The sequence below is a fragment of the Jaculus jaculus genome, chromosome 9 (genome assembly GCF_020740685.1).
Source record: "Jaculus jaculus isolate mJacJac1 chromosome 9, mJacJac1.mat.Y.cur, whole genome shotgun sequence".
In the NCBI taxonomy this organism is placed as follows: domain Eukaryota; kingdom Metazoa; phylum Chordata; class Mammalia; order Rodentia; family Dipodidae; genus Jaculus; species Jaculus jaculus.
The window spans coordinates 19,876,635-19,895,666 of NC_059110.1; the positions used below are offsets into that span (position 1 = coordinate 19,876,635).

The 19,032-nt window shown below is 37.6% G+C and overlaps 1 protein-coding gene across 1 annotated transcript in view; it reads left to right on the plus strand.

The window, feature by feature from the left end:
- Positions 1-19,032, plus strand: part of Shprh (SNF2 histone linker PHD RING helicase) — an 86,029-nt gene that overhangs the window by 29,552 nt on the left and 37,445 nt on the right. Inside the window, exons 12-18 of the mRNA XM_004651145.2 lie at positions 6,057-6,220; positions 6,325-6,581; positions 8,149-8,270; positions 11,864-11,952; positions 12,306-12,398; positions 15,164-15,271; positions 16,306-16,448. Coding sequence (XP_004651202.2) covers positions 6,057-6,220; positions 6,325-6,581; positions 8,149-8,270; positions 11,864-11,952; positions 12,306-12,398; positions 15,164-15,271; positions 16,306-16,448 — 976 coding nt within the window. The remainder of the gene's footprint in view (positions 1-6,056; positions 6,221-6,324; positions 6,582-8,148; positions 8,271-11,863; positions 11,953-12,305; positions 12,399-15,163; positions 15,272-16,305; positions 16,449-19,032) is intronic.

Sequence of the window (19,032 nt, forward strand, 5' to 3'; positions counted from 1 at the left end):
ACAGGCAAACCTGTTAACCACTAAGCCATTTCCCCAGCCCATGATATTTTCATACATGAATGCTATTATATAACTTTATTCTCATTCATTCCCCTTCCCTACATTCCTTCTATATTACGTTTCTCCAAAAGATCATTAAAATACAGTTAAATTAGTGCTGCAGAGATGCCTTAGCAGTTAAGGTGCTTAATTGCAAAGCCTAAGCACCTAGGTTGTATTCCCCAGTGCCCTTGTAAAGCCAGATGCACAGAGTGGCACATGTACCTTCATTTGTTTACAATGGCTGGAGGCCCTGGTGTGCCCATTCTTTCTGTCTCTTATCTCTCTTTCTCCTTCCCTCTCTCTCAAATAAATAATTAAAATATAAAATTTAATTATACTTGGGAGTTCAGTAGTTTTTTAAAACATTTTATTTATTTGTTTATTTATTTATTTGAGAAAGAGAAAGAGCCAGATAGAGAGAAAGAGAATGGGCGTGCCAGAGCCTCCAGCCACTGCAAATGAACTCCAGACACATGTGCCATCTTGTTTATCTGGCTTATGTGGGTCCTGGGGATTGAACTGAGTTCCTCTGGCTTTGCAGGCAAGCACCTTAACTGCTAAGCTGTCTCTCCTGCTTCCAGTAGTTTTTAATCTGTGTTTAAAACTTACATGTAGTGGCTGGAGAGAAGGCTCAGCATTTAACCTGCAAAGCCTAAGGACCCAGTTCAGTTCCACTACCCACTTAGAGCCAGACGCACGAAGAGGCATATGTATCTAGAGTTTATTTGTAGCAGCTAGAGGCCCTGGTGTGCCCATTCATATTCCCTCCTTTCTTCCCTTTCCCTCTCTCCTTCCCTCTCTGCCTCCCTCCTTCCTTCCTCCTGTCTCTACTTGCAAAAAAAAAAAAAAAAAACTTTCTAAAAATTCAAGTTTTCATATATTTTGATTTCTACAAGATAACATACGATAAATCAAAATGTCAACAACTATTACTGTGAATTGAAAGTGATTTTGGGGTTTTTTTGTTTCTATTTATTATTATTTATTTATTTATTTATTTGAGAGAAAGAAAAAATGGGTATGCCAGGGTCTCTAGCCACCGCAAATGAACTCTAGATGCATGTGCCACCTTATGTATCTGGCTTTACTTGGTTACTGGGGAATCAAACTTGGGTCCTTTGGCTTTGTTGGCAAGCACCTTAACCACTGAGCCATTACTCCAGCCCTTGTTTTGTTTGAGACATGGCCTCACTTTGTAGTCTAGGCTAGCACCAAATTCACTGTGTATCCCATACTGACCCTGAGCTCATGATACTCCTGCTTTAGCCTCCCAAATATTGAGATTGCAGAGATGGGTCATCAGGGTTAATTTTAAGAGTAAAATGTTTTTAAGATAGCCTTCTGTGGTGGTGCACTGCTTTGATCCCAGTATTTGGGAGACCTAACGGGAGGGTCACTGTGAGTTTGAGGCCAGCCTGGTACTACAGAGTAAAATTCAGGTCAGCCTGGGCTAGAGTAAGACCTTGCCTCAAAAAAAGTTTCTAAAATAATGTATACTTAAATTTTAACACGATTTGAATGCTTCATTAATACACTTACCATAGAATATGTCAACTCATTGCAAGTCAGATTTCATAGGTCAGTGATCTGCTTTTTCACATAGAAAACTGCAGAAATTATAGATATTTAGGTATTAAAAACATCTTTTTCAACTGGATGGACCTGGAAAGGATTATATACTAAGTGAGGTAACCCAGGCCCAGAAAGCCAAGCACCACATGTTCTCTCTCATATGTGGGTACTAGCTACAGATGACTGGGCTTCTGCGTGAGATTGAAAATACTTAGTAGCAGAGGCCAGTAAGTTAAAAAGGAGACATAAAGGGAAGAGAAAGGAAGGGAGGAGGATACTTAATAGGTTGATATTGTATATATGTAAGTACAATGATTGTGATGGGGAGGTAATATGATGGAGAATGGAATTTCAAAGGGGAAAGTGTGGGGGGTGGGGAGGGAGGGAATTACCATGGGATTTTTTTTTATAATCATGGAAAATGCTAATAAAAATTTTAAAAATAAAAAAAATATTTAACACTAAAAAAAATAAAAAATAAAAAACATCTTTTTCAGCTGAGCAGTTAATTGGAATGATACCAAATAAGGTGATGACTGTGATTCTTTGATTTAACTTTGGAAGAGCATGAGCAGTATAATTCCTCATTTCAGACATTTTTAATGTTGGCAGGTATTTTTGAACACTTGTCACCATTTAGCACATTCTTCAATTTTTTTTTAAAGCAGCTCCATTCAGTTTTTGAGCTTTATGGAGGTACTAGTGACATAATAAAACTGAAACTATTTAACATGTGTACCTCAAAGAGTTTTGACATAGTGTGTACTGAGTCTTTTCCCACAGTGAAACAATCATGCTCCAAAGTTTGCTCATGCCCTGTGTCACCTGACATAGCTTTCCCCAAACTTCCTGGTATTTACTTGTCTTTACCCTTTGCTCCCATGATTCTCTGACATTTTCCACTATTTTCTGGCCTGTAAGTGAGAGAATTAGCCTGCTCGTGACTTATAATGTGAGGTTTTTAGATATAGAAGTCTCACTTATTTTCCATTTTGTGTTAAATCAAAAGTTCTTAATTTTTTTCATCTTTATATTTTAGACCAAATAATTCTTGGTTGTTGTTGAATATCCTGTGTTCTTTAGGATGCTTACATTCTGTCCACTGGATGCTGAGAGCACTCCTGTAGTTCTGACACCCACAAATGCTTCCAGACATTGCTAAGTGACCCCTGGAGAGCAAACTTACACTCTTCTAGTTCTGCTGCATTGATGACCATTGTGCTACACTGAGAGAAAAATCACATGTAGTGATCTGTTAAGTAACAGCAACCTAAAGAACTTGTAAATTGTGGACTGGTCACATATTGAAGAAATGAGGGTAGAGTATTTTCAGGCCATCCTTTCTATGGCCTTTAGTTTGTTTTTGATTGCAGGCTGAATACTGGCAGTCTATTTGAATAGGTTAGTAGGCAAGTAAGCTGCCCACTTTCCTACCCCACACTCCCCGTGTGTGTAACATGCTTGTATAATACACAAACAGGATGCCCACTCTTCACCCTACACTTCCTCTGCGTGTAACATGCTTGGTTTATGACATGTAAGCTTTGGCTTTGGTGGTATATAAATCTGGCTGCATATTCTGGTGGCTTCTTACTTGCAAGTCCATAGACAAGTAGGTGAAATGTTCAAATCTGTATGTTCCTTATTTATAAAATAAGGTATATAAGGCGTAACAAAGATATTTTAGGAACTTAGCTCAGTGCCTGGCAGATATCACATACATACTCGGTGGGTGATAGCTGCATTCACTTCTGCTCTTGCTTTTATTTCCTACTTACTAGTCACTTATTTTTGTTGCTTTGGAAGTTCAATGTTGAACTTAAATCACTTCAGTTCTTTGTAGTGCCCTTGCTCTTACTAATCTTTTTTAAAAGGTTTATTTTTTAAAATTTACTAGAGAGAAAGAGAGAATGTGTGCACCAGGACCTTTAGCCACTACAAATTAACTCCAGATGCATGCACTACCATGTGCATCTAGCTTACGTGGGACCAGGAGAATCAAACCTGGGTTCCTTTGTTTTGTAGGCAAGCATCTTAACCACTAAGCCATCTCTCCAGCCCTTATTAATTTTTTGAAGTAACAGGTGAGCAAAACTAGACCAAGTCCCAGAACTTTGAAGCTTGTAGCTTAGGTGGGAAGATATTTTTTTTTTCAAATACTAAGACATTAAGTTGCTATCAGATAATTTCCATAAGTGAGAAAAAACAAAAATGATAACAAAATTTTATAATAAGGTATGCAGAAGGAAGTGGCAACTGAGTTGTGATTTGAATCATCAGGTAAATGTGGGAGGCACAGCTCTCCACTAGGAGCAGAACATTGCCAGATTAGCAGCAAAAAACCAAAAGAATATCAATGTGGCTAACTAAGTATAGAGAGCTGGGGAAATCTCATGCTTAGAGAGACACATGTTGATGAGACCACCATGGGAGGCCTTGTAGAACATCACAAAGTAATTTACTGATTTTCCTGAAAGAAATAGGAACTATTGCAAGGATTTAAACACTGTGGTTTGGTATCATCTCTTTTAGTCAGGTTTCTATCTCAGAAGCTTAATCTAGTTGTGTTGTTGAAAAGAGGGCAGAGTAGATACAAGAATGTCAGCTACATTAAGTGCTCCTGCAAGTATCACTTGTCTATAAACTGTGAGCACTGTGGATATGGGCTACAGTGGTCCTGAGGAAACAAAAAGAAATGGACAAGGTAATTAATAAGGTGTAATGATAGGTCAGGAAAATGCCAAGAAATTTTTGGATAGAGACATTTATCAGTGAATAAGAGTAAGAGAAAAGCATATGTGGGGAAGAATCTTAGAAATTTGGTTTTGACAAGTAGAATCTGAGACCTTGGCACCTCAGAGAAGCAGCAGTAGATCTGTTTGAGCTAAAATACACATCTGTGGGTAGTAGCACATTTGTTCTTTCAGATGTGCCTGACTTCCTGCCATGTACTAGCAAAGTAAGCTCATTGAATCTAAATGTTTACTGGTCATCTTCAAATAGATGGTGTAGATAGATTCATGGATGTTTATTTTAATTCTTGTGCCTTTTGAAGTAAATAACCCCATTGTTTGAGAAAAAGAAGAGCCAGGCATGGTGGCACATGCACTCTGGAAGCACAGGAAGGAAGATCGCCTTGACTTCAAGGCCAGCCTTAGACTACATAGTGTATTACAGGTCAGCCTTGGCTAGAGCGAGTCCCTGCCTTGAAAAAGCAAAACAAAATAAAACAAAAAAAGATACAAGAAAGCATAAGGTATACTCACCTGTAATCTTCATATGAAAACAAAGACATCTCTTTACTTTTCTAGTACACATTTTTATATTTCAGATATACATATGTTATATATATCTCCATTTTATGTTTTTTTTTTTTTAATTTCATGTAACTGCATCATAAACTCTTTTCCATGTGTTAAAAAAAATCACCACAAGCTGGCCATGGTCTTGCACGCCTTTAATCCCAGCACTCGGGAGGCAGAGTTAGGAGGATCACTGTGAGTTTGAAGCCACCCTGAGACTACATAATGAATTCAGGTCAGCCTGGGCTAGAGTGAGACTTTACCTCAAAAAAAAAAAAAAAAAAAATCACCACAAATAATTATACTAAAAACCTATTTAGGAAATGTTGACTGGGGGAAAAGTGAAACATGAAATTGAATGTGGCCAATCAAAAGATATACAAAGAGCACTCTGATTAATCATGGAAAGCCTGTTAGAGTAGAAGACAAATGTAGCTCTAGTTTGGGACCACTTCACCGTCCTGTTATCCAGCTAGTGCTCTTTTTAAGAGGATGCCATAATTCACATATTTTTCTTTGACTATGGATATGGTTCACCTTGAGTAAATATTTTCTATATCTCTTTCTATTGTCTTAGGCTTCACTCCCCACCCACCCTCCAGCCCTGGAGGGTCTTACACTAGCCAAGGCTGACCTGGATCTTTCTCTGTGGTCTCAGGCTGGGAACTCACAGCAATCCCCCTGCCTCTGCCTCCCAAGTATTGGGGTTAAATGTACACACCACCATGCCTGTCCCTTTTCTGCCTTTTTTTAGTAGTGGAATTACAAGACAAAGGGTTATTAATATTAAATTAGAATATTTTACATTTTATACAATTAGAAGTTTTGTTTCTGGTCCAACACAAGTTGCATTATTTCTTACCTATCTTTTCTGTATACTCAAGTAATTTTTAACTTCTGATGTAATTTCAGACTTGTGGGTTAAGTATAAGCTTTGCTTAATGGTTCATTAAGCAGTTGGAACAAAACCTAGTGTAAAGCAGATTCTCAGTAAATGTAAATTGCATTGCATTAAACCTGAGTTCTGATACATAGAGGGGGCTGCGTGTGCTCTGTATTATCTGAAGCAAGGAATTCAAGAGAGGAATAAGGAAGTGCAGAAGCAGCTGTCCTCAGTGTGCTGTGGCTTTTTCTTTTCAGATCTTTTTGGACTGGTGGTCTTTCTTGGTATTGAGCCTTACTGCGTCAGACACTGGTGGGTCCGGCTTCTCTATCACCCTTACTGCAGGAAGAATCCTCAGCTGCTCTACAGTTTCATTGCAAAGATTCTGTGGAGATCTGCAAAGAAAGACGTGATTGACCAAGTCAGTTTACTCACTTTTTACTGACTAAGGCTAACCTGTAAAGAACAAAGTTGAGATGAAAGCAAAATTTTCATATGAAATCTTTTTCCAACTTCACACTGCAGATCCAGATACCTCCTCAGACTGAAGAAATACACTGGCTTCACTTTTCTCCAGTAGAGAGACATTTCTATCATCGTCAGCACGAGGTGTGCTGCCAGGATGCTGTGGCAAAACTCAGGAAGATTTCTGACTGGGCTCTGAAGCTCAGCAGCCTGGACAGAAGGACAGTTACCTCCATCCTGTATCCATTGCTGAGGCTCAGGCAAGCTTGTTGCCATCCACAGGCTGTCCGCGGAGAGTTCTTACCTCTGCAAAAAAGGTTTGATCATAGACAAGTTAAGCAATTACCCTGTGGCCTACAGTTTCTTTTCAAATATTATAACTGAACCTCAGGTATTTTTATGCTATGGTGGTTTTTCTTTGAGGCCTCATACATGAAAGAGAATCATGGCAAAATTGTTTTCATAGTTTTGAAATTTTTTTTTAAACTTGGACTGTTTTGGTTGTGCTTTTGGTTTGGGAATGGTGGATTTATTTATTTTTGTTTATACTCCAGATGTAATTTTTTTTTTCCCTGAGGTTGGGTCTCAATCTAGCTCAGGCTAACTTTGAATTTACTATGTAGTCACAGGTTAGCCTTGAACTCACAGTGTTCCTCAAACCTCTGCTTTGGCAGGTTTGAATTTTTTTTTTTTTCTTTTTCTTTTTTTGGTTTTTCGAGGTAGGGTCTCACTGTAGCCCAGGCTGACCTGGAATTCACTATGGAGTCTCAGGGTGGCCTCGAACTCATGGCGATCCTCTTACCTCTGCCTCCTTAGTGCTGGGATTAAAGGTGTGCGCCACCACGCCTGGCTCTGAATTTTTTTTTTTAATATTATTTATTTGACAGAGAAGGAGAGAGAAAGAAGCAGATAGAGAATTGGGTGCTCAGGGCCTCTAGCCACTGCAAACAAATTCCAGACACATACATCCCCTTGTGCATCTGGCTTACATGGGTCCTGGGGAGTTGAACCTGGGTCCTTTGGCTTTGAGAGCAAACACATTAATGGCTAAGCCATTACTCCAGCCCAGATACAAATTTTTTTTGTTCTGTTCTTATTATATTTCTGTATTCTAACATCAAGGAGTTAGGTTACCATTAGTATTTTTTATAATTGTGCTGGGTTTATGTCTAACATTTCTCTCCAAAAGCAGTATAGAATTTGTGTCCATAATACTCTTGTCCTGAACATATTTTGTGAATCAGACTGCATATCAAAAGCTGGTCTGTTTTTTTATTACCAACTATTAGAAGAAACTCTTTTAGGTTCATATCATAGGAGGCATTTTGCCTTTTCTTTTAACTAGGTTATAGACAAATGGGAGACATAGCACAGATTTGTGTAATTTTAAGTTGATTATGATTAAATTTTAAGTACTATACAGATTTATGTGTATTTGAATGGTAGCAATTAAGTATTCTTATGGTTACGGTGATTTTGACTTGAAATGAGGAATAAGATGAATTATTTGGCTTATAATTTTGGGGTTCATTCAGACCTGGTTTCACATTGATTGTAAAAAGCCATACTATTTTAAATGTGTTGTACTTTATACTTAAGGAAAATATTTCTAGTTATTCTCTCCCATGAATAAAGTAGGAACAACTCAAAAATAGGATGGGATGAGATACCAGTCTACTTATTGCAACAGTAAGAAATTAGTAAGTTAAAAGCAATAATGAGAAACTTGAAGATGAAGAAAATGCTGAGGGCATTGCATAAACACTGGAAAGGTTGTGTTACAATATTCCCACAGTGGTGAAATAACATGATGCAAGATACTCCCACTGAGACAACACTTTGGGGTTCCCTTTCTGATTTTGAGAAATGTGCCATTTCTTTTAGCACCATGACAATGGAAGAGCTGCTGACATCTTTGCAGAAGAAATGTGTAACTGAATGTGAAGAAGCCCATCGACAACTAGTTTGTGCCCTCAATGGCTTGGCAGGCATCCATATCATTAAAGGTAGAAGGTGATTGCTTTATTGTCTCTTGACTCCTTAGATACTTCTGAGAAAGGTTAATTGCAGTCAAAATCACATCCATCACATGCCTCACAGTATGCTCTCATATACTGCTGGTTGTAACTTAAATAGCTCCCATTTAATAGAGAATGATTATATAGAACATTCCAAGAATATTCAGCATATATGAACTTTGTGTAAGCATTTGCATATTGGGAAGATTTTTTTTTGGTTTTAAGGAATATTAGAATATGAACAAAGATTTGGCCATAAGATGTTAATTTTAGTCTTTTTGTTTTGTTTTTTCCACCTAGGGTCTCACACTAGCCTAGGCTTGCCTTGAACTCACAGCTATCCTCCTACTTCAGTCTCCTGAGTGATAGAATTAAAGGTGTGTGCCATCATGCCTGGCAATCTTAGTCTTTTCTAGTGAATAATTAACAATGACCAAATTACCTAGAATTAGAAGAGGTTATATTTTCAGAGTATTCATTGACTTTAAAATTCATTTTTCCCTTAATATTTATAAACCAGGAATGATCTAGATGATAAAGTCAAGTCTCGGGTGTTGTGGACCTTAGCTTTTTTCAGAATGTGATAAACTCATGCATATACACAAACAGTTACAGAGTTACATATTCACAAAATTTAAGTGGGTCAGAAAAATCACTTGTATTTATATAAAAGACTGTTTACTTGGTTGCTTCTCATCACTATTTTCGGCTTTTAGCATCTTATAAGCTTTCATCTCTCGTATTCTGATTTTTATTTTATTTTAGTTGTTAACAGGGAAAAAAATTAAATTTGCCATTCTAAAGTGGTGGCAGAAGTTATATACCTGGCACTTTTTTGTTGCAATTTAGAAAATTTTTATTATCCAGCTTAAGGAAGGAAAGAAGGCAGAACTCCTATAAAGCAGGAGGAGTTCCCCAGAAATGGGAAGATACTTTAAGGAAGGTAAAGCAGAAAGCTCCCCATTGGGAGGGGTCTGGATTGGGTAAATTACACTAGAACCTTTTTTTTTTAAGTTTTGATTGACAACTTTCTTTTTTTGTTTGTTTTGTTTTTTCGAGGTAGGGTCTCACTCTAGCTCAGGCTGACCTGGAATTCACTCTCTAATCTCAGGGTGGCCTTGAACTCACAGTGATCCTCCTACCTCTGCCTCTCTAGTGCTGGGATTAAAGGCATGTGCCACCATGCCTGGCTTGATTGGCAACTTTCAGAAATGTAGATAATAAGCCATGATCATTCCCAACACCTATTCTCCCCCTTTCAAATCCAGCCTCCACTGAATCCCTTCCCATAGAGTCTCTCTTCTATTTTGATGTCATTTATATTTTTTTCATATTATGAGGGTCTTGTGTAGGTAGTGCCAGGCACTGCAAGGTCATGGATATACAGGCCATTTTGTGTCTGGAAGATTGTATTGTAAGCATTCCGACCCTTCCTGTTTAATCTTACATTCTTTCTTCCACCTCTTCTACTATGGATCCTGAGCCTTGGAGTGTGTGTTAGAGATGTCTCAGTGCCAAACACTCCACTGGCACTTTTACTATGCACATCTGGTGGACATCTTTCCATGGTCTGTAGGCTAAAGACTAAAGAAAAATGCTCAGCAGAAGTTAAAACCATAATTTAAAATGACCAGAAATGAAATTTTCAGTGTCTGATATGGAAAATACACTTTAAATTAAATAGGAGATTGGAGATTACAGAAAAGATCAATACTGCTGAAGTATAGTATATAGGAGGAGAAATTATTCAATGTTATTTTTTTTTAATTTTTTTTTTTTTTATTTATTTGAGAGCAACAGACACAGAGAGAAAGACAGGTAGAGGGAGAGAGAGAGAATGGGCGCGCCAGGGCTTCCAGCCTCTGCAAACGAACTCCAGACACGTGCGCCCCCTTGTGCATCTGGCTAACGTGGGACCTGGGGAACCGAGCCTTGAACCGGGGTCCTTAGGCTTCACAGGCAAGCGCTTAACCGCTAAGCCATCTCTCCAGCCCTCAATGTTATTTTTTAAAAAAAGAAAAGACCAAAAACTTTAAAAAAGAACATCAGTGTAATTTTAAAAAATTTCAAGCAGTCTAATATAAATGACTTGTTAAAGAAGGAAAAAGTATATACATACTTCTTTTCTTCAAAGACTGAAATTCATTGTAGGTTTTCTAAATTGTAAATATAAACTTCACAATAGTAATAGCAAAAAGTCTAGGAATGGAGAAATGTTATTGGCATGCAATCAAATGAAGGACTTTCTGAAAAGTCAAAGTAATGACCATAAATAAATAAGTATTGATGGATTGGAGAGGTGGCTTAGCACTTAAGGCAGTTGCCTGCAAAGCCAAAGGTTCCTGGTTCAATTCTCCAGGACCCATGTAAGCCAGATAGATGCATCAGGGGCCACACACATCTGGAGTTCATTTGGCTGGAGGCCCTGGTGTGCCCATTCTCTCTCTCAAATAAATAAAATATATTAAAAGTGAGAGAGTAATCCAAAGAAAAAGGTTAAAAAAGCACTTGGCACATGGGCATGAGGATTTCCAAATGCCAGATGTGTGCTAGTAATTCTAGCACTTGGGAGACGAGAGTGATCCCTGGGGCATTCTGGCTAACTTGTTTAGCCAAATTGATAAACCCCAGTTTCGGTGAGAGAGTCTGTGTCAGTAAAATAGATGGAGAGCTTCTAAGGAAGACACCTGATGTCAGCCTCTGGCCTGCACACACATGTGTGCCCACATGTTGAAGTAGAGAAGCTGTACCACCACTCTTGTCCTGCATTCCTCCTACAGTGTCTTGTTTTCCTTGGTGGAATTAGAGCAAACTAGTGCTTTTTAACTATAAAGTTTTGTGGAAATCAGTTAGAAAGATTGAAGTAAAAAAAAAAAAAGTGAAATTACTTTCAATTTCTAGAAATACTTTCTTTTGCAAACATATATGTGTGGTACATAATAAATAATTTTAGATCTTCGTTGAATGTGGCATTAAACACATGGCATAATCCCAACTTTTAAACAGTATGCTTCCTGTATGGAGAAAATGAGTTTGCATTATCAGATCTACTATAATAACTTGGAAATCTTAGTGCCATTAAGTGGTTAAAACAAATTCGGTTTCAATTTGTAAAATTTGGTAAATGTATGTTTTGTGTTTTTCTCAGAAAACATTTTAAAATTAACATCTGTATTTATTAAGTATGCTGAATTAAATTAATCCAGAGTGGGTTTTGCAGCATAATTTTGAAGACATTGTAAACATATTTTATCCTAAGTGTATTTCAGTATAATTTAACAGTTTAAATATAATAAAAATGATGTTCTATGGAACTACAAAGAGAGCTACAATCATTTTATTGAAAACACAAACAATCATATTAATACCAGGTCAAATTACTCAACTTAAAAAAAAAAAAAGACATTGGGTGTGTAATGCCCTGGGTTCTTCCCCAGCATGGAAAAATATAAAAATAATAACAAGTAAGATTTTTCATTGCTACATTTTTATAGTGCAGCTTTTTAGATTATAGCTAAATAGATAATACTAGGAGTTACACATGAGACATTTTCTATGCTTGAAGTATGTTTTCATCCTAGGTGAGTATGCCTTAGCAGCGGAACTGTACAGAGAAGTATTGCGCTCATCTGAAGAGCATAAAGGAAAACTCAAAACTGATTCACTTCAAGTAAGTGGAAATTAAAATTTTCTAAGTATGTGTTGAATTTATTTTATACAAAATATTTATTCTGAGTATTAAAGAATAAAGAGTAACAGCCCGAGTCATAGTCTCTAGAGATAGTGCTTTGGTCTCTTTGTACTACTGTATAATATTGCTTTATATTAATTGAAAAAAATCATTTGATGACTTAAAACCTTCGCTATTCTTTTCTTTCTGGAAAAAAATGTAATGAAATTGTTTAAGAGAGGTATTTGGCATTATAAGCTTAACCTGGAGCTCATTCTTGGCACGCCATATAGCAGGTTCTCCAGCGCCCTCTGCAGTGCCTGTAAAAGGTTTTGCCTTTTGTGTATTTGTAGAGACTTCATGCCACTCATAACTTAATGGAACTGTTGGTAGCCAAACACCCAGGGATACCTCCTACCTTGCGAGATGGCAGACTTGAGGAAGAGGTAATTATTGTGATTTTCATTCTGTCTCTTAAAAGTTAATCTCTTTAATCTCCTTGCTCTACGTAGTGAGATTTTTTGGAACATAATGTATAAGTCACTGTAACCATATTTGCATTGCTTTGCAAAAAAAAAAAACCCAAAAAACTTTGCTATGGTGATTTGGGGTCACAGAGAATGGCATTATTTTGTTTAGCTTGTGACCCATTTTCAGATATATTAATAAGTTGTAGGTATTAATAGGTATCAAAAAGTAAAGATTGATTCCATAGCAAGACTAAAAAATATGTGGTTTGGTGACTATAGAAAGGTTTGTGCTTTGTCTACTTTGTTGTCTAATACTTAAGACAGTTAAAATCCCTCAGAGGCTGGAGAGATGGCTTAGGCATTAAGGTGCTTGCCTCAGAAGCCCAAGGACTCACATTCGATTTCCAAATTCCATGTAAGCCAGATCCACAGAGTGACACAAACACACAAGTGGGCACATGCATCTGGAGTTAAATTGCAGTGGCTGGAGGCTTGCCTCAAAAAAAAAAAAAAATCAAATTTTCAGTGTATGGGGGTAATGGGACATTGAACCTAGGTCATTAGGATCTGGAGGCATGCACCTTAACCACTGAGTCATTTATCCATCCCTCAGTGTAATTTTTTAAACTTTTTTTAGTATTTTTTATTTTTATTTTATTTGTCTTATTTATTAGGGAATGAGGCAGAGAAAGAGTGAGGTCGGGGGAAGAATGGGTGGGCCAGGGCCTCCAGCCATTACAGATGAACTCCAGACTCATGTACCACTGTTGCAGTCAGGCTCTCATTGCTGGTAGAAATCATCCAACCAAGAGCAGCTTATGGGAAAAAAGAGGTTTATTTAGGCTTACATGCTTTAGGGGAAACTCCATGATGACAGGGACAACAATGGCATGGGCAGAGGTGGACATCACCCCCTGGCCCTCATAAGGTGCACAACAGGAACAGGAGGATGTACCAAACACTAGCAAGGGGGAGCTGGTTGTAACACACATAAGCCCAACAATAAACTGCCTCTAGGAGGCATTAATTCCCAAATCTCCGTCAGCCGAGAAGTTAGCATTCAGAACACCTAAGTTTATTGGGAACATCTGAATCAAACCACGACAGCCACCATGTGCATTTGGCTTGCGTGGGTTCTGCAAAATCAAATCTGGGTCGTTTGGCTTTGCAGACGGGCATCTTAATCACTAAGCCATCTCTCTAGTCCCTTCAGTGTAAATTTTGATTACTATCTACTTATCCCAAGGATTTTTTACTTTTCTAAAACTCAGAGAGGAAGAGCAAAGCTAAGATCAAAAGCATAGATGTTGTTGAAATGTATTAAATCTGTAAGTGGAGCTTGTGTTTGAATCAGTAATATTAGTAAAATAAGATTGTACGACGTGCACAGCCCTTTTACTACATTTTGTTTAAATAGATCTTAATTGGTGAAATTGCCTGCTTAGGGTTTACAACATGATGTTATGAGTACATGGGTAATGTGTAATAGTTAAATCAAGCTAGATACTATTGCTGTTATCTCACATACTCAGTTTTTACAATGAGAACCTTTAGAATCTGTTCTTGGCTGTAATCAGTATGTTGTGTAATAGAGTTTCTGAATTGATTTCTTCTTTTCTGTTGGAAATTATGGTATCGTTTAACCATCACCTCCCAGTCTCCAGTCTCTAGTAACCACCACTTTATTTTTATGAGTTTTACTATTTTATATTCTATATCTAAGTGAGATCATTCAGTATTTGTCTTCCATTTGTACAATATCCTCCAGGTAAGGAATACATGTAAGGAATAGCAGTATCCTTCTTTTTGAAGTCTAAAATACCTTGGTATTTATGTTCCATTTTCTCCTTCATCCATTCCTAGGTTGATAGATCCTTGGGATAATTCTGTGTCATACATACTGTGAATAATGCTTCTGCAAACATGGAAGGACAGATAATCTCTTTGACATCATGATTTCATTTCCATTGACTCCATACCTTGAAGTCAGATTATTAGATAATGTGGTAGTGCTATATTTTAATATTGCGAGCCACCTTCATACTATTTTTGTTCATAATGGCTGTACTGATTTATGTTCCTACAGTGTAAAAGGGGTCCCTTGTCTCCATTACCCTCACCACCACTAACCTTCTCTTTCTTTTTAATAACAAAAGTCATGGTGGGTATGAAGTGATACCTTCTTGTTTTAATTTTCTTTTCCTATTGATTAGTGAGCCCTTTTATAGACCTGTTGGCACATATGTATGTTTTCTTTTGAGGAATATCTCGGCTAGTTCCTTGAATGTTTTTAAATTGAATTGCTTTCATGCTAGTGCATATTTTAATTTCCTTGTGTATTTTGGATATGAGCCCCTTATCAGATGTGTCACGGGCAAGTATTTACTCCTGGAACAAAATCTGACAAGGAATTCTGTGAGGTCTCTTGTCATATTTTGAAATATTGATGTTCTTTTTACACTTTATTTTTTTTCCTAATTAAAAAGAAATTTTACCAAAAAAGTCAATATTTGGGGGTGAATTTTGGGAATTTTTAAAATTTTTTATGTGATGAACAGGACAGTTTTATTCATTTTATTCATTCTAGCATGATTCATACTGTCTGCTGTAGTCCTTCAGAGTTTTATGTTTAAATCAAGTTAAGCAACTTTAAATGAATGAAGTGACCATATTGCTATTGAAACATCAGCCTAAATTAAGCCTGCAGTGAAAGCTTGTGCTTGCTTCTTGTTTGCATGCAGGCGAAGCAGCTGCGAGAGCACTACATGAGCAAGTGTAACTCAGAAGTCGCTGAAGCCAGGCAGGCTGTCCAGCCTGTGCAGCAGGCCATCCGGGAGCTGCAGAGGAAGGTACGCCCAGAACACAGCTTGTTCTGTGCAGGCCTCCACATACCATGTCGGATTTCGTTGTGTTTGGGGAAAACCTGGGGCCTCTTACTCACTTTCAAATGCTTAGCACCTGGTTCAGAGCTTATAGTGCAAATTTATTTGCAGTTAGCACTGTCATTGGTTGAGTGGACTGATATGTAGAGAAATTAGATATGTTGAATTCTGTTTTTCTTTTTTGTTTAAGTTACAGTTGATTCCCTCTTAACTCTAAGTATATAACTGTTTTATAGAAAAAGTCAAGACTTGTGTAACCTCCCTTAAGAGTTTAGTGTATAAGATACTATGACCACATATATTTTTCTTATAAACCGTATTATATTTGTTAAGTCTACAGTTTCTCCCTCATGGTATCAGAAGTAATGTCAAAAGAAGACTGCACAGATTCATTCACACTGAATGTTTTAGTCATTTGCTCCACATCTTATTCTTCCTAGTTTGTTACTTAGTATATTCTTTTGTTATGCATTCATTGGAATCAAGTTTAATAGTCAACGATCAGAATTGAGGCTTCCTGTTATGTGGACCTTTTACATAGTACAGAATTTCCATTTTGTTGTATATTTTTTTTATGAGAGAATTAGCACGCCTGGGCCTCCACCCACTGCAATCATAATCCAGATGCATGTGCCACCTGTGTGCATGCATGACCTTGTGCATCTGGTTTACATGGGATATGGGGAGTCAAACATGGGTCCTTAGGCTTCACAGGTAAGCACCTTAACCGCTAAGCCATCTCTCCAGCCCTTTATTATATTTTGATACAGGTTTGTTACACAAGTCTTATATCAAGTAAATTCTAATCCATTCAGAATAATCAAAAGACAGTTGTTGACAAACAAGTTGTTTACCTAATGTACACAGATGATGTATATTTGTCTCCCCTCTGTTGCCCTCCTTCTGAGAATAGCTCTTATTGATATCTTTGAGTTTCCCACATCACCTTTCCTAGTGAGAACTAAAATAACTAATTGATCAGCTGTTGGCTTTTCTTCCAGATTCATTCGAACTCTCCTTGGTGGCTGAATGTAATCCTCCGAGCAGTGGACTTTTCCATTGATGAGGAACTTGTTCAGCGAGTGCGGAATGAAATAACTAGCAACTACAAGCAGCAGACTGACAAGCTTTCCATGGTGGAGAAGTAAGAGAATAGAATAAAACAGAATAACTTAACGAGTCATCATCCCAAACAGTCAGGCTTTTTGGGATTAGTTTCCACAGTTAAATATTAGAATACATTGTATTTAAAAGCATCTATGTTTTACATCTTATTATATTTCAAGCATAAACATTAGATAGAAGTCTGAAATAGCCTCTTTTCTTTGTTACTGGCCATTTTTAAATATGTTTTTTTTTTTTACATTTTAGAAAAGTTGTTTAAAGTAGGCTTGTCCTTGATGTAATTCTGACTTAGCTTGAGTGATTCATTCTTCAAGAACTAAACATCTCATGCCACAAAAGCCCAGACTTTGTCTTGCAGAATTTCTTACTCTCTTCCCTGTCTCCCATCAGTACTCCTCATTCATTAATGTCTTCAGAGATGTTAGCTTGCTGTTCTTCATGTAGAAATGGTAGCTAATTCTCCCCACAAAACAAGCTTACTTTGTACCAAAAGTACTCTCAATGAGGCCAGGCATGTTAATCATGCCTTTAATCCCAGCATTCAGGAGGCTGAGGTAGGAGGTTTCCTGTGAGTTCTAATCTAGCCTGGGGCTACAAAGTGAGTTCTAGGTCAGCCTGAGCTGAAGGGAAAAAAAGTGCCCTCAGTGGTTTAACTCAGATAAGTGTCTGTCTAGTGTGGGGAATTGTGCATTGATTCCAGGCAGGGGTTAAAGTATATTTGCTCAACTTTCAGATCTTATCCCCTTGTAAGGATTAGACCTACAATTAAAGTTACTTTCTAGTAAGAAATTCAATGTGTCTTTGATGGGGCATCATGGATGTTCATTTAATCTTTAAAATCCTCTTTTAAATGTTAACCAAAATCTATTTCAATTAACAATCATCATATTTTTTGACTCAATGAACCTGGCAGGCTTTTTAGTTTTTTCTTTTTCTTTTTCTTTTTCTTTTTTTTTTTAGGTAGGGTCTCACTCTAGCTCAGGCTGACTGGAAGTTCACTATGTAGTCTCAGGGGGCCTTGAACTCATGGTGATCCTCCTACCTCTGCCTCCTGAGTGCTGGGATTAAAGGTATGCACCACCACACCCAGCTCTTTTTATTTTTATTTATTTATTTATTTATTTTGAGGTAGGGTTCCACTCTAGCCCAGGCTGACCTGAAATTCACTTTGTAATCTCAGGGTGGCCTCAAACTCATGGCAATCCTCATACCTCTGCCTCCCAAGTGCTGGGATTAAAGGCATGCATCACCATGCCCGGCTCCCCTTTTTCTTTTCTGGTATTTTTCGAGATAGGGTCTCATTCTAGCCCAGGCTGACCTGGCACTCACTCTGTAGTCCCAGGTTGGCCTTTAACTCACAGTGATCCTTGGACTTCTGCCTCCCAAGTACTGGGATTAAAGGTGTGTGCCACCATGTTGGGCCCCAGGCTTCTTTTTTTTGAGGCATGTGCATATGCATATCTCAGAGAGCTGCTTATGTTTCCTTTTTCCCTGCAAAGCTCAAGAATTATTAAAAATAGAAATAAGAAGGGGAGGGAGTGAAGGAAGGAAGGAAAAAGAAAGGATGCAAGCAACCCAGCAGCTGGAGAGATGGCTTAGCAGTTAAGGCACTTGTCTACAAAGCTTAAGGACCCAAGTTCAATTCCTCATTACCCACATAAGCCAGATGCACAGGGTGGTGCAGCCATCTGGAGTTCATTTGTGATGTCTAGAGGCTCTAGAGTGTCTATTCTCTTACTCTCTCCTCTTTCCCAATAAATAAATAAATAAATAATAAATAATTTTTTTTTTAAAGAATTACTGTTCCAGTATAAGTTACATTTTCATTGGTTCATTCTGTCCTGTGTTAAATCTTTATCCTAACTAGAGTACATTGCTGAACCAGCTAAAACATGTTAAATTATTTGAGATGTTTTTGGTTGGAAAACCAAAGGAAGCGTAAACCATGCCATTTATTAACATCAGACATAAATAGAAAGTAATAAAACATAAAATTCCTATAGGCAATTTAGATATTTAATATTACTATATATATATTCTGAAGCCATTTTAGCACTCATGTTTCTGTGTGAAATTGACATCTTAGAAGTCAGTCAGATTATTACTACTTACTTTATATTGACTAATGGAAAGGCCATGTCACTCAGCGCTGACTACAGGTGTTTTCTCCAGCAAGTCAGCTGATGCATGCCCACCTTCACCTGCTGAGCTCTGCTGCTCTTGAAAGAGCAGTGCAGGCCCTGCCTTAGCTTCTTCAGTGTGAGTCTACCCAGCACTGCTGTAAGAGTTAAACAGATTGGTATTTGTGACACACACATGTAGAGGAGTGTCCACTGCACAGTATATTGTGTAAGAGCCACCTGCAATCATTGTGTCTTATTTTCTCTTTCATTTTCAAGCATCTGTAAGGCAGAACATTTGCCAAAGCTGGTTAAATTCTAATCAATATCATTTTTCAGTCTTTCTTACATGATTCAGATTTGAATGAGTTAAGATAATTGTTCCAAAGTCACTTTGACCCTTTGCTTCAAAAGTTAATTTTTTTTAATTGTTATTTTTATTTATTTACTTGAGAGAGACAGAGAGAGAGAGAGAGAGAAAGA